The sequence below is a fragment of the Camellia sinensis genome, chromosome 2, assembly GCF_055761805.1.
Source record: "Camellia sinensis isolate YWXY chromosome 2, ASM5576180v1, whole genome shotgun sequence".
NCBI classification, from domain to species: Eukaryota; Viridiplantae; Streptophyta; class Magnoliopsida; order Ericales; family Theaceae; genus Camellia; species Camellia sinensis.
The window spans coordinates 147,645,141-147,657,117 of NC_138962.1; the positions used below are offsets into that span (position 1 = coordinate 147,645,141).

Consider the following 11,977-nt stretch of genomic DNA (forward strand, 5'->3'; position numbering starts at 1 on the left):
ATTAATTCAATATCTTCATCATAAAACAAAACCACAGCTTCCAAACTCCCAAACTAGATCTCATCTAAATGTATCACTGTCAAAAACCATTATATTATAAACACAATATTCACAAGAAGATAGATACACCTCAATGTACAAATAGGATAATAAAATTCAGATTCTCTCCCTTACATTAATAAAATGGAGATGTCTATTTCATTATTAATGGTTGTGAAAGAGTCATGTCAACAATTTTTTTCCTTAAATTTAAGAATAGTTAAATTCAAATTAATGTAACAATTATAGTTGGCTGATTTTGAATTTAAACAGTATGTTACAAGTTTATGCATTAAAATGAAGATCTCAATTCCAAACATGTAATGTATAGGATCTAAATCTATGTGTACATTGTACACAACATATGTATTCACACATCATGTATAAATTAGTTCATTCACTATCATAGTGAAAAATAAATAAGAAGATAGAGGTATGGCTCTGCATTTTAGGGCAGAGGTTAAGGAGAATGTAGGGATAATTACGATATTTTCAAACAAAACATAAGTAAACTTGGTTAATTGACTTATTAGTTAGCTAACATAGAGTGATTTATGTAATATAACCAAACAAATTTAGAAGTGTAATTTACCCTTCAAGAAATCATATAATAATTTCCGCAATTTTTACCAAACAAGTTTTTGACAAAGAAAGAGTTTTATTATTTTGAAATTAGCTTCAAATTCTATGACCAGCATAGCGGTCTCATTGAACTATCCGCTCTTATAAGCAACAGTCTTAATTGATTATATTAAGCACATCACCTAAAAGTTCATTTATCACCTCTTGATAAAATTAGGATGATTAGCAAGCCTTGACACTGCCTTTGATTTTTGATAATTACAAACGGTTATTTCAAATTTTCATCAAATGGCATTAAACTAAATAAATAGGAATAAAGTAACGTTACAGCATGGGAGTATTGTCATTTTAGTTTCTCCACTGGATTTTTTTTTGTTTTTTAATAACTGTTGTCCGAGTCAACTTATTTGTATCTCGACTAATCCCTACGATCATGAAATTAATGACCAAACAAGCCTCCAGTGACCCCTTTGAGTAACTCGAACTCAATGGTGTTTTAAAGGACAATTTATCTGTTTTATTGAACTATTAATCTATCAAATACAGACTTAATTGCTTATAGTTAGTGAACATCTTGCAATTGACTGGCCATGCATTATCTTCTAATAATTATTTTTGTTGGATTATAGCATAGTGACGTCATTAACTGCACATTACTTTTGTTTGGGAAGGAAGTTTCAATGGCATCGTATTTATGCTATTTGCATTGTGTTAGAGTATCTTCAATGAGTTCTTTAAAAGACGCTTCTTTACTATTATAGTTAGTCTCGTCTTATTTTACTTCTTCCAAAGAGCTAGTTAGTACACTAACCATTTTAATAATTTTTTCCTACCTAGTTACATTTGGAGAGTCTTGAGAGCCTCTTTAAATAGTTTGAATAAATAGATAAAATAAGCGTAGTGTTAGAGCATATAGATAATAAAAAAAAAAGTACATTTAGGTAAAAGAAAAAACATTCCTATATTGTACTTTAACTCGTAAAAGATAAATAGTAACGTTTAACTTCATTATGTATTTTTCAAAGAGACATATTGTTTCCTATTATTTTAAAAAATAAAAATTTATTTTCTCAATTCTTTTTTTATTAAATTGATTTGTATTTTTAAGAATATCATTGTCACATCATCTTTATTAATATATGAGTAATATTACAAATCCACTCATATCAACCCAGAAATTAATCTCCACCACATCTCACATGAATCCTACAGTACACAAATTAATCTCCACTGCACAATCACTCACTCAGAATTTTCTAGGTGGATGAGGGTGAGTCTCTAGACTTTTCCTTAATATATATGTATATATATTAGGTAGTCTCGGAGTACAATGTGATATTATCTATGTGGTGCTCCCGACAAATGTGAAACTACAAAATGCACTTTGCGGATCATTCTTTATTTATCAAGTACCTAATAAAAGTGCTTTAGTATGGTCTCACCCATAATGGTTGAGAGCACAACGTGAACAGTACCATAAGGACCTACTAAACAATTACCCATTCTTATATGGTATTTTATATGAAACTTTTGTTTGTGACATTTTTTTTTTAATAATTTTTCTCTTGGGCGTGTGGAATAGTTGCAAAAAAAACTGGAGCTATTCGTTTTGATAAGATAGAATATATGCCTGTATGTAAACACATGATAGTAGCTGCAATAATCATGACTATCCATTTTGTTACTCTCAATTATGAATTCATTCTAAAACCAGTCAGACTTTCAATCTCATGCTTTTCTTGGTTTGTTTGTGTCTTTCTCTAAATCTGATATAATATTGTTTCTTACTTCCTTATTCTCACTAGGGAAACAAATGCCTATAGGCGAAATCTTTCTCGCTGCTTTCATTCAGGTGTTGTTTGAGAAGTTGGCCTCAACTGAACTACTAAAGTTTGCTCGTCGGGTGCAAGTTCATACTCACATCAGGAGATGGAGTGGAGAATTAGCTAAAATTCAAGCATTCTTGGTTGATGCGGAGGGGAAACAAATAAAAAATACAGCTGTGAAAATGTGGCTGGAGGAACTCACAGACCTGGCTTATGATCTGGATGACATACTGGATGAATTTGCCACTGCAGCTTTGCGGCTTAAGTTAACATCAGAGTCTCAAGCAGCTAGCACCAGCAAGAGCAAGCTATGGGGCATGATACCTACATGTTGTAAAAAACTCAATCCAACAACTTTTTTGTCTGATTTTACGAGGAGTTCTACTTCCAAGATAGAGGAAATCACAACCAGATTGAAAAATATTCTTGAAAGTGGAAGTGGGCTTGGTTTACAACAGATTATTGCAGGAGAATCTGCAAAAGCTTGGCACAGACCACCCTCCACGTCCTTGATACATAAACCTCGCATATGTGGTAGGGATAAGGAAAAAAAGGAGATAATTGATTTTCTCCTAAGAAATGAGTCAAGTGATAACAAAGTCGGCGTAATTCCCATTGTAGGTATGGGTGGGCTTGGCAAGACTACCCTTGCACAGATGGCATACAATGATGAAGTAGTGAACAAGAATTTTGATTCGAAAGCATGGGTCTGTGTTTCTAATGAGTTTGATATTTTGAGAATCTCAAAAGTAATTCTTGAGTCTATTACTTCCAAGTCTTGTGAATTGAAAGAATTGAATCAAGTTCAAGTTCAGCTAAAGCAAAATTTGGTTGGAAAAAAGATTTTAATTGTTTTAGATGACGTATGGGACAAGAAATACAATGATTGGACCGTTTTGAAGAGCCCCTTTAATGATGGAGCCCTAGGAAGTAAGATAATTGTAACAACTCGTGACAGAGATGTTGCATCGATTATGGGAACCGATCAAAACCATTTGGTACAGCTACAGCATCTATCAGATGATGATTGTTGGTCAGTGTTTGAACAACATGCCTTTGGGAATAGAAGCTTGGATGAAAATCCAAATTTGGTGTTTATTGGTAGAAAAATTGTGGGAAAATGTAAAGGCTTGCCTTTGGCTGCTAGGACACTCGGTGGCCTTTTACGGTGCAAAGAAAGAGACGATGAGTGGGAAATTGTATTGAATAGTAAAATATGGGATTTAACAGAACAAGGCAATGAAATTCCCCCAGCTTTGAGGTTAAGCTACCATTATCTCCCTTCACATTTGAAGCAGTGCTTTGCATATTGCTCTATACTGCTAAAGGACTATGAATTTGAGGAGGAGGAGTTAGTCTTCTTGTGGATGGCAGAAGGCCTTCTTCAGCAACAAAATGGACAGAAGCGAATGGAAGATTTAGGAGTTGAATACTTTCGTGAACTGCAGTCGAGGTCTTTTTTCCAACCATCAAGTGGTGGTGAAAGCTCGAAATTTGTGATGCATGACCTCATCAATGATTTGGCTCAGTCAGTTGCAAGATATACTTGTTTTAGTTTGGAGGATAAATTGAAGGATCAGAAGCAATGTAGAATATTGAAGAGAGCTCGACATTCATCTTACATGCAAAGCGAATTTGACACAATCAAAAAGTTTGAAACTTTTTATGAAGCCGAGAATGTAAGGACCTTCTTACCATTGTCCTTAAGTAAAAATAGATATTGTTATTTGACAAGTAAGGTTCCCCTTGATGTGTTGCCAAAGATGAAACGCTTAAGGGTGTTGAGTTTGAATAGATATCACATTGGCGACGAACTTATTCCAAAATCAATTGGAGATTTGAAACATTTACGATATCTTAACTTTTCCTACACCAGAATCAGAACAGTACCTGAATCATTAGGTACCCTATACAATCTACAAACTTTGATGCTAAGAGGTTGTTCAGAACTGAGGAAATTGCCTGCAAACATGGGAAACCTAATCAACCTCCGCCATCTTGATATGATTGATTCAAATTCCTTAGAAGAAATGCCACGAGGAATTGATAAGTTGACAAATCTCCAAACACTATCCAATTTTATTGTTATGAAAGACAATGGGTTTCGGATAAGTGAGTTGGGGAACTTGATTCATCTTGGAGGGAAACTTTGCATATCGGGAATAGAAAATGTGGTTGATCCTTTGGATGCAAGAGGGGTGTGTTTAAACGACAAGCAAGGTATAGATGTGCTAACAATGGTATGGAGTAGTGAGAGCTTGGATGGTTTACGAAATGAAATGGTTACAGAAGTGCTTGACATATTAAAACCTCACAAGAAGCTGAAAGAGCTACACATTAGAGGCTACCATGGTATGAGTTTTCCAACTTGGATAGGGGATCCTTTGTTCTCCAATATGGTGTGCATGAAGTTACAAAATTGTAAAAATTGCACTTCCTTACCGCCACTTGGTCAACTACCCTCTTTGAAAGACCTTCACATTGAAGGAATGAGTGCTATAAAGCATGTGGGTTGTGAGTTCTATGGGCAGCATTGTGCCAAACGTTTTCCCTTACTTGAGACACTATGTTTTGAGAATATGTCAGAATGGGAGGATTGCTACATTTTTGGAATTGACAAGGAAGTTCAAACCTTCACTCATGTTAGTAAGCTCTCCATCAAAAATTGTCCCAAACTTGTGCGAATGTTGCCGAGTAATCTTCCTTGCCTCAAAACTCTTGAGATTATAAATTGCCCGCAGCTGCTGGTTGAAGCTTCTAGCCTTGTTCTCCCGTCACTCACCTCCCTGTCCATGAGTGATGTTCGGCTTCCAAGCCTTCCAGTGCTCCTTGAGACATGTAACGTGCTTGAACCCAGTTCCCTTACTTGGTTAGATATTAGAAATGTTTCAATCCCTGAGTCCCTGTGCAATCCAAGCATAGATGATGAAGTGATGTTGGCAAATGCAATGTCTAAGCATCTGAGTTCAGTAACTTCCTTGAGCATTGGGATGATTCAGAAACTTGCATTATTGCCAAAATGGCTTACCCAGGGGCTTAAAGGACTCAAAGAATTGAAGATTGATTGGTGTGAAGAACTCACATCAGTGTGGCAGAATGAGGCGGGACTACAACACAGTCTCCTTGCCTTGCAAAGTTTGAAAATTTTTGGTTGTCCGCAACTTGTTTCATTGTTTGAAGAAGATGAGGATGTAGAAAATGAAGGGCAACATCAACAAGAGGGAGTGCCTTCCATGGTGAGACTTGAGTATCTATTTATAAGTGAATGTGAAAAGCTGGAAAAACTGCCACGGGGCCTACATACCTTCACTTCTCTTCGAGAGATCCATATCAGTTGGTGTCCAAGTCTGGTATCTTTTTCAGAGACAGGCTTTCCGCCAAGCCTAAGAAAACTTGAGATTTTTGGATGTGAGGCTCTGCAGTCCTTACCTGGGTGGACAGCGCACGATTCTAATCTAGAGTCCTTGGAGATACAATATTGTGATAATCTGGAGTCCCTTCGGGAAGAATGGGTCCACCACCCCCCAACAAAGCTGTCATTTTTGATTATCAGAGATTGCAACAAACTAGAATCGGTCCCTAGTTTATGCAACAACAGCCTCCTCGCTTCCCTTGAAACTCTGATGATAGGAAGCTGTCCTGCAGTTGGAGGAATCGTCTCTTCCTACATTCTAGAGAAAGGGAATTTCCTCACCAACCTCACTTTTCTTGCAATCAAGAATATGAAGATTGGTAAGCCCCTATCAGAGTGGGGTTTGCATAGATTCTCCTCTCTTAAAAAACTCTCTCTTAAAGGCCCAAGTAACGTATCAGAAGAAGAAGAAGAAGAAGAATATTATTCGGTGTCCAGCTTTCCAGTAGATGGGATGTTGATGCCCGCCTCTTTGACGCGTCTGTGGATTTATGATTTCCCAAATCTGGAGAAGATATCTTCTTCCATGGAGACCATTCAAAACCTCACATTTCTTGAATTCAGTAATTGTCCTAAGCTCGCATCTTTTCCCGAGCAAGGAGGGCTGCCTCCGTCGCTTTTGGAACTTGGTTTCTCCGGATGTCCAATAATGAAATGGAGGTGTGAAGAGGGGAACGGCCAATATTGGCCCCTCATAGCTCCCATTCCTAAAGTCTCCATAGACTACAGATACATCTTTGAAGTAGAGGAATAAACTGTGCGATATGTGCAATCAAAACTAGCAGGTACTCAAATATCACCCATACTAATATATCAAAATTATTATTTTATTATTTTTATCAATGCTAACAGTGTCGCATCTCCTTATCTCATAGCCTGCGTATTACTTATAATATATATCTATATATATATAAAAGAGACGGCTTGCTGCTTGTGGCTTGCCATTTTTTTCTTCTTACTTTGCCCTTAGTTTATTTTCAAATTGTTATTTTGCCCTTTAATTTGGTTGGTGAAATAATTTGAGTGTAATTACACAAATATTATTGATCAATTATGCAACATAAATTTTTTATTTTTTTAACAAATTATAAATACACCCATAAAGTTTGTTTAAAATATGAATAAGTCTTATAATACTAAAAATTATAACTATCGTTTATTATAAATTTTAGTTTAACACAATACTTAGGGAAAAAAAAATTCTCTAATGCAATAATAAATTATCAAAATTGTTTATTGAAAAATATTTCTTATATCATTAAAAACTATTAATTGCTTTAATAATTTATTTATTAACAAAATGGCTAACTGAAATATTTTTCATATCATTAAAAATTATTAATTTACTTAATGATTTACTTATTAATAAAATTAGTTATTTGTTATGCAAGTATGATTTATGTATTAGTAAAATTAGTCATTTGTATATACATGTATTTTCCTCTGCTTCTGTATTAGTTCAATGATTTATCTTAGTAGTTTTTTTTAGATGAAAGAATTATCTTAATATTTGTTTTATATTTATGTGTTGAGAAAAGTTACACACATAATTTTTTTTTTTTTTTTTATAAATTAGGAAGAAATGTTAAAACCTTATAAATTCACCCAAAATAATATGGTAATAGAATTGGAGTCTACATCACTAGATGTATAACAATTCAAAAAATAATACATATCATACCACATAATTCTATCATACATATAAATATGATATATTCTGTTCAATTTCATAGACTAATATTTTAATTTTTAAAAAATTATCAAAATAGAAAACTTAAATAGACTTAAATTATAACTAATATTTTAATTTTTAAAAAATTATCAAAATACAAAACTTAAATAGACTTAAATTATCAAAACTTATATATAGAAGGGGAGGTTGGGCTATGTTTTTTTTTTTATTTTTTATTTTTATTTTTTATCATTACAGTTTTCCCTTCTAAATGTAAAAAATCACAAGCATTGAATTTGAAGGGTTGAAATTGAAAAAAATTAAAAAAAGAAGAAGTATTTGAGATTATTTTTTTTCCCTCATCAAATTTGATAAAAAGAAAAAATTTGGGATAAGAGAGGAATTTTTTAAAAGATTTTGATGCATGGATTGGAGTATTTCATATTAAATCAAAAAAGCCGGTTTTACTCAAATTTGGAATCAAAGTAGATGAAAAAATCGGTGAAGGATTAGAGATGCTCTAACTTGATGAAGGTTGAAGATGAAGAGGCCCAATTAATACATATATGTATGTATTATTGAAAAACAAGGGAATTCCATTTCAAGTGTTCTCAATGTTGGTCTCTTGCCAACCAGCCACTGCATTCTTCTCATAGAGAGGTTTTGGGTCTATTTATTTTTAGTTCGGAATTCAAGGTGGTTTTGTATGCTGCCTTTTTTTTTTTTTTTTTTTTCTGTTCTTTATTATCCTTTCCCCTTGTTTATTTATTGATTATAATGATTCACATTATTATTCATAAACTCTTTTTGTTTTCTGATAAAAAATAAAAATCATATTGCATAATGGTAATTTGTTTTCTCACTTTAACACCCCAGACATAATCAAGATCACATGCCCAATCACAATAATCAACCATATCTTTCTTTTTCTTTCTTAATTTTTGGGTCGGAGCATCGATTACTTACCTAGAATTTATGTATTTTCACCATGAATAATTGGTGTCTTTTTGCTTCTTCTGCATATGTTGTTTGATCTCTGTTTTGTGGTAGTCACTAACCCAATTACTTTTCAATTGTTAGCAATTATTTTCCCTGTGGTGTTTTCAGGTTTTAGAAAAAGTTGTTCAAGGCGTAAGTTTCGGTAGACGCTTGTCAAATGTTTATTTGTCATTGTTGTTATTGTTTTCATTTCCAGGTTCAACACATTCATTCATCTGCTTTGCCCCAGCTACCGCTATTCTTGGGAAACCAAAAGAGCTACCAAAGGATGGTATCAACTCTTTCAATCATTTTCTGCTGTGTCCGGTGAAGTAAATGTTGCATCTGATTTAAAGAAATGTTGCATCTTGTTGAAGACCTAAAGAATGTAGTGGCTTGATGATTCTGTATTGTTGTTGTTGTTTCCTTGCTTCTGATCATGTTGCTTTTTTTTTTTTTTGCTTTTATGGTAAATCGGGTTGCTTCTTCTATCATACTGTATTTTCTGCTGTTGCTTTTGTATGTGTCATATATAAAAGCTCAGTGGTAAATTGACTGGTTTATGCTGATGCTACTGCTGTTGCTTCTTTGGCTTTCTAGACTTTTTGTGCAGCTATTGCTATCTTCTCATGGTTTGTATGTTGTATCTGTTGTGTATATGTTCATGTCAAATGTAAACAAGGCCTAGATTGGCTAAATGGTATTGCCCTCATCTTTTGCTTGCTTTAGACAATTCCTATCCTTGTTTGTATTGCCCATGTATGCTCGTTGTACTATGTATTTACTTTTGATCTTTGGTTTATATTGACTTCTCAAAAAAAAAAATGAAGTTTTGTTCATCAAATAATCTGAGTGTTGAAATTTGATTTATATTGTTTGGCTTCAGTTACACTCAGCATCTTTTCACATTTTGCAGCAATGATTGCTAGATGTCCTTTTTAGGTTATTCAACTGAGTTTTTCCGAGAGAGAGAGAGAGAGAGAGAGAGAGAGAGAGAGAGAGAGAGAGAGAGAGTGTGTGTGAATGAAGGAGTAAACTAAAGATTGAAGTATCTAGGACTTACAAGTTCTGCTGAGGCGATGTCCACCTGGAGAATTTTTTCTCTGAAAGAGATGGGTGAAAAGATTTCACCTTCTAAACTCATATGAACAAAGTTACTACATAAATTAGTAATTTTGTGCCTGAAATGGCAAAGGAAAGTAGAGAATACTTTATAATCTTTCAACAACCTCCTCAGCCCTGCCTACTATAAGTTTAATGTGAGTCTTTTTGTCAAAACAAATCAAGCCAATAAACATTGAATATTAACCCTGTGACTACAATTACAGTGAGCATAATCTCATATGATGAAAGATTCATTACATAGATTTATGGTTCTGGGTAGTTCTAATCTAAAAATTAAGAATGAAGCTCTCTTGATTTAGTGGTGGCGGAGGTTTGCATCTGAGCCAAATCCCCTTCGGAAAAGAGTGATTTTTGAAAAGTATAATTGGGACAACAAGAGATGGGATATTTCATTGCTTAAAGGATAATGCAGTTTTTTTCTTTTCTTGTTCCCTTCTGAACATGTCTCCATTAATGTGCTACTGAAATTGGGGAAATGGAATGAGATTTCTCTTTTTGTTTGATAAATGGGTGTCTGATGTAACAAATATGGTCTCATTAATGATTTCATAACATGTGTACCTCACATAGGAAGACTTTGTTTGTATGGGATGAGGGGGAGGAATGCCATCATAGGTTATTGAAAATGCTACCATAGATTGATCGGCTTAATGCCAATCAATGGATCAATTAATTTGGAGGGGTGATCCATCAGGTAACTTCTCGATAAAATCTTTACATAACCTGTTTGCCTCATCTGGAGGTTGTATTATTCCTACTATAGAGTTTATGTGGCAAAGCATTGCCCCTTTTAGAATTGCTATTTTTTGGTTAAAATGAATGCTCTAGATGAATCCTGTTCTGGGCTCTGATATATTTGTCGGAATGAGTCAGAGTCAATTTGATCATCTCTTGTTATTGTGTAGGAGAACTTGGAAATTTGGGGTGACTGTTTGTCTAGGTGGGTAATGAAATGGGTTTGTTCTTCATCGGTTAATGCCTTGATTTGTGGTTTGGATTCAAATTCAAGAATGTCAAAAGGCTCTTATGGGAGGCTAAACCCATCCATGACAATTTTTTGGACCATTTGGAAAACCAGAAATAATAACCTTGTCTTTAATAATGGTGAAGCTTCTTGGGAAAATGTCTTGGAGTTAATTAAAGAGAGTTGCAACTCGGCTAAAAGCACATTGAACTATCCCTTGCTATACAGTTGCTGACTTAATCTTAAAGATGAAAGAAGTCAAAGACCTACACTTCCCTTTAAAAGGTGAGGGACTTTTGTGCTTTACTAGGTTAGGCAACTGTGGATTTTCAAGTATTCTTTTGGCATGGCTCTGCTCTCTTCCTCTTTGTTCTTAGTGGTGTAAATGTTGATTCAGCTTTGGATGATGAAAGGGACTGATTCAACTTGGAAGATGGATGAGTTCATAGGGCAGGATTACATTCTTGGTCATTGTTCTGCCTCAGTTTGGCTAGTGTAGGCAGTTGAGTCCTCATTGTTTTTGTTTTTCAGCTTTGTTATCCTAGTTGGTGTCTTGTTGTCTATTTTTTTTTTTTTTTTTTTTGGAGTGGATCCTAACATTATGAAAAGTTGTCTAGTTGCTGCTACAATCTTGGTCATTGTTCTGCATCCGTCTTAGTAGGTGTTTTAGGGGTTGTTGGCCTTTGGCTTAAGCATATGATTGGCTTAGTAGCATGAGTCACCTAGTTGGGATTTTATTTTATTTTTTTTTTGGTAATGATGCTCTCTTAAAAAAAGAAAAAGTAAAGGGCATTACCCTAGTGTCATTAGACATCTAGAATTTTGAAATTTGAGTTTCAATAAATTTCATCGTGTTTCAGTTTTGTGAAATGGTTGTTTAATTGGACTTAAATTTGTCAAATGATGGACACATTGATGTTTTGAACATATTAACTAATGAGTAGTGATAGAAACATGTACATACAATTCTTGAAAACTTTCACCTTTGAGTAGCTTTCACCCATAAATTGGTAAATTATCACAAAATATCCATAAATTGGTAAACTGCTGTTCTTCAATTAATGGAAAGGAATTTGTTAATTTCTATATCTTTTAATGAGAATACTTTGTGTTAAGAGATCAAAGAGATCACCTCTCCTGCTATCATCCATTTCTATACCTTTGAACAATCAGCAAGTTGGTTTAAAACCACTCTAAAAACTTTTACTTTTATACCTTTTTGCATATTTTCCTGCCATTCTAGGTTGCATTCCTTTTCTGTCAGCAAGTAGAAAAGACAGATAGATAGACAGGTGGAGTCTACTAACTTTTGAAGCATTTTTCACCCCCCAAGCCATACCACACAACAGCCTGCACAAACATAAGCACAGAAGCAAGAT

At 34.2% G+C, this 11,977-nt stretch overlaps 2 protein-coding genes across 2 annotated transcripts in view; both read left to right on the forward strand.

Annotated features, from left to right (window-relative positions):
* The window catches only part of LOC114273806 (putative disease resistance RPP13-like protein 1), a 43,254-nt gene extending 34,176 nt beyond the window's left edge, over positions 1-9,078 (forward strand). The window contains exons 2-3 of the transcript XR_014361767.1: positions 6,589-6,644; positions 8,727-9,078. The gene's annotated coding sequence lies outside the window, so the exon portion shown is untranslated. The remainder of the gene's footprint in view (positions 1-6,588; positions 6,645-8,726) is intronic.
* Positions 2,435-6,613, forward strand: LOC114302959 (putative disease resistance RPP13-like protein 1). The gene has a single exon (XM_082913098.1). It carries the CDS (start codon positions 2,435-2,437, stop codon positions 6,611-6,613), a length of 4,179 nt encoding a protein of 1,392 aa, XP_082769224.1.
* Positions 9,079-11,977: the final 2,899 nt, after the last annotated feature.

Excerpts from the sequence above, each read along its gene's own strand:
- LOC114302959 (XM_082913098.1), top strand. The coding sequence starts at position 2,435 with ATGCCTATAGGCGAAATCTTTCTCGCTGCTTTCATTCAGGTGTTGTTT.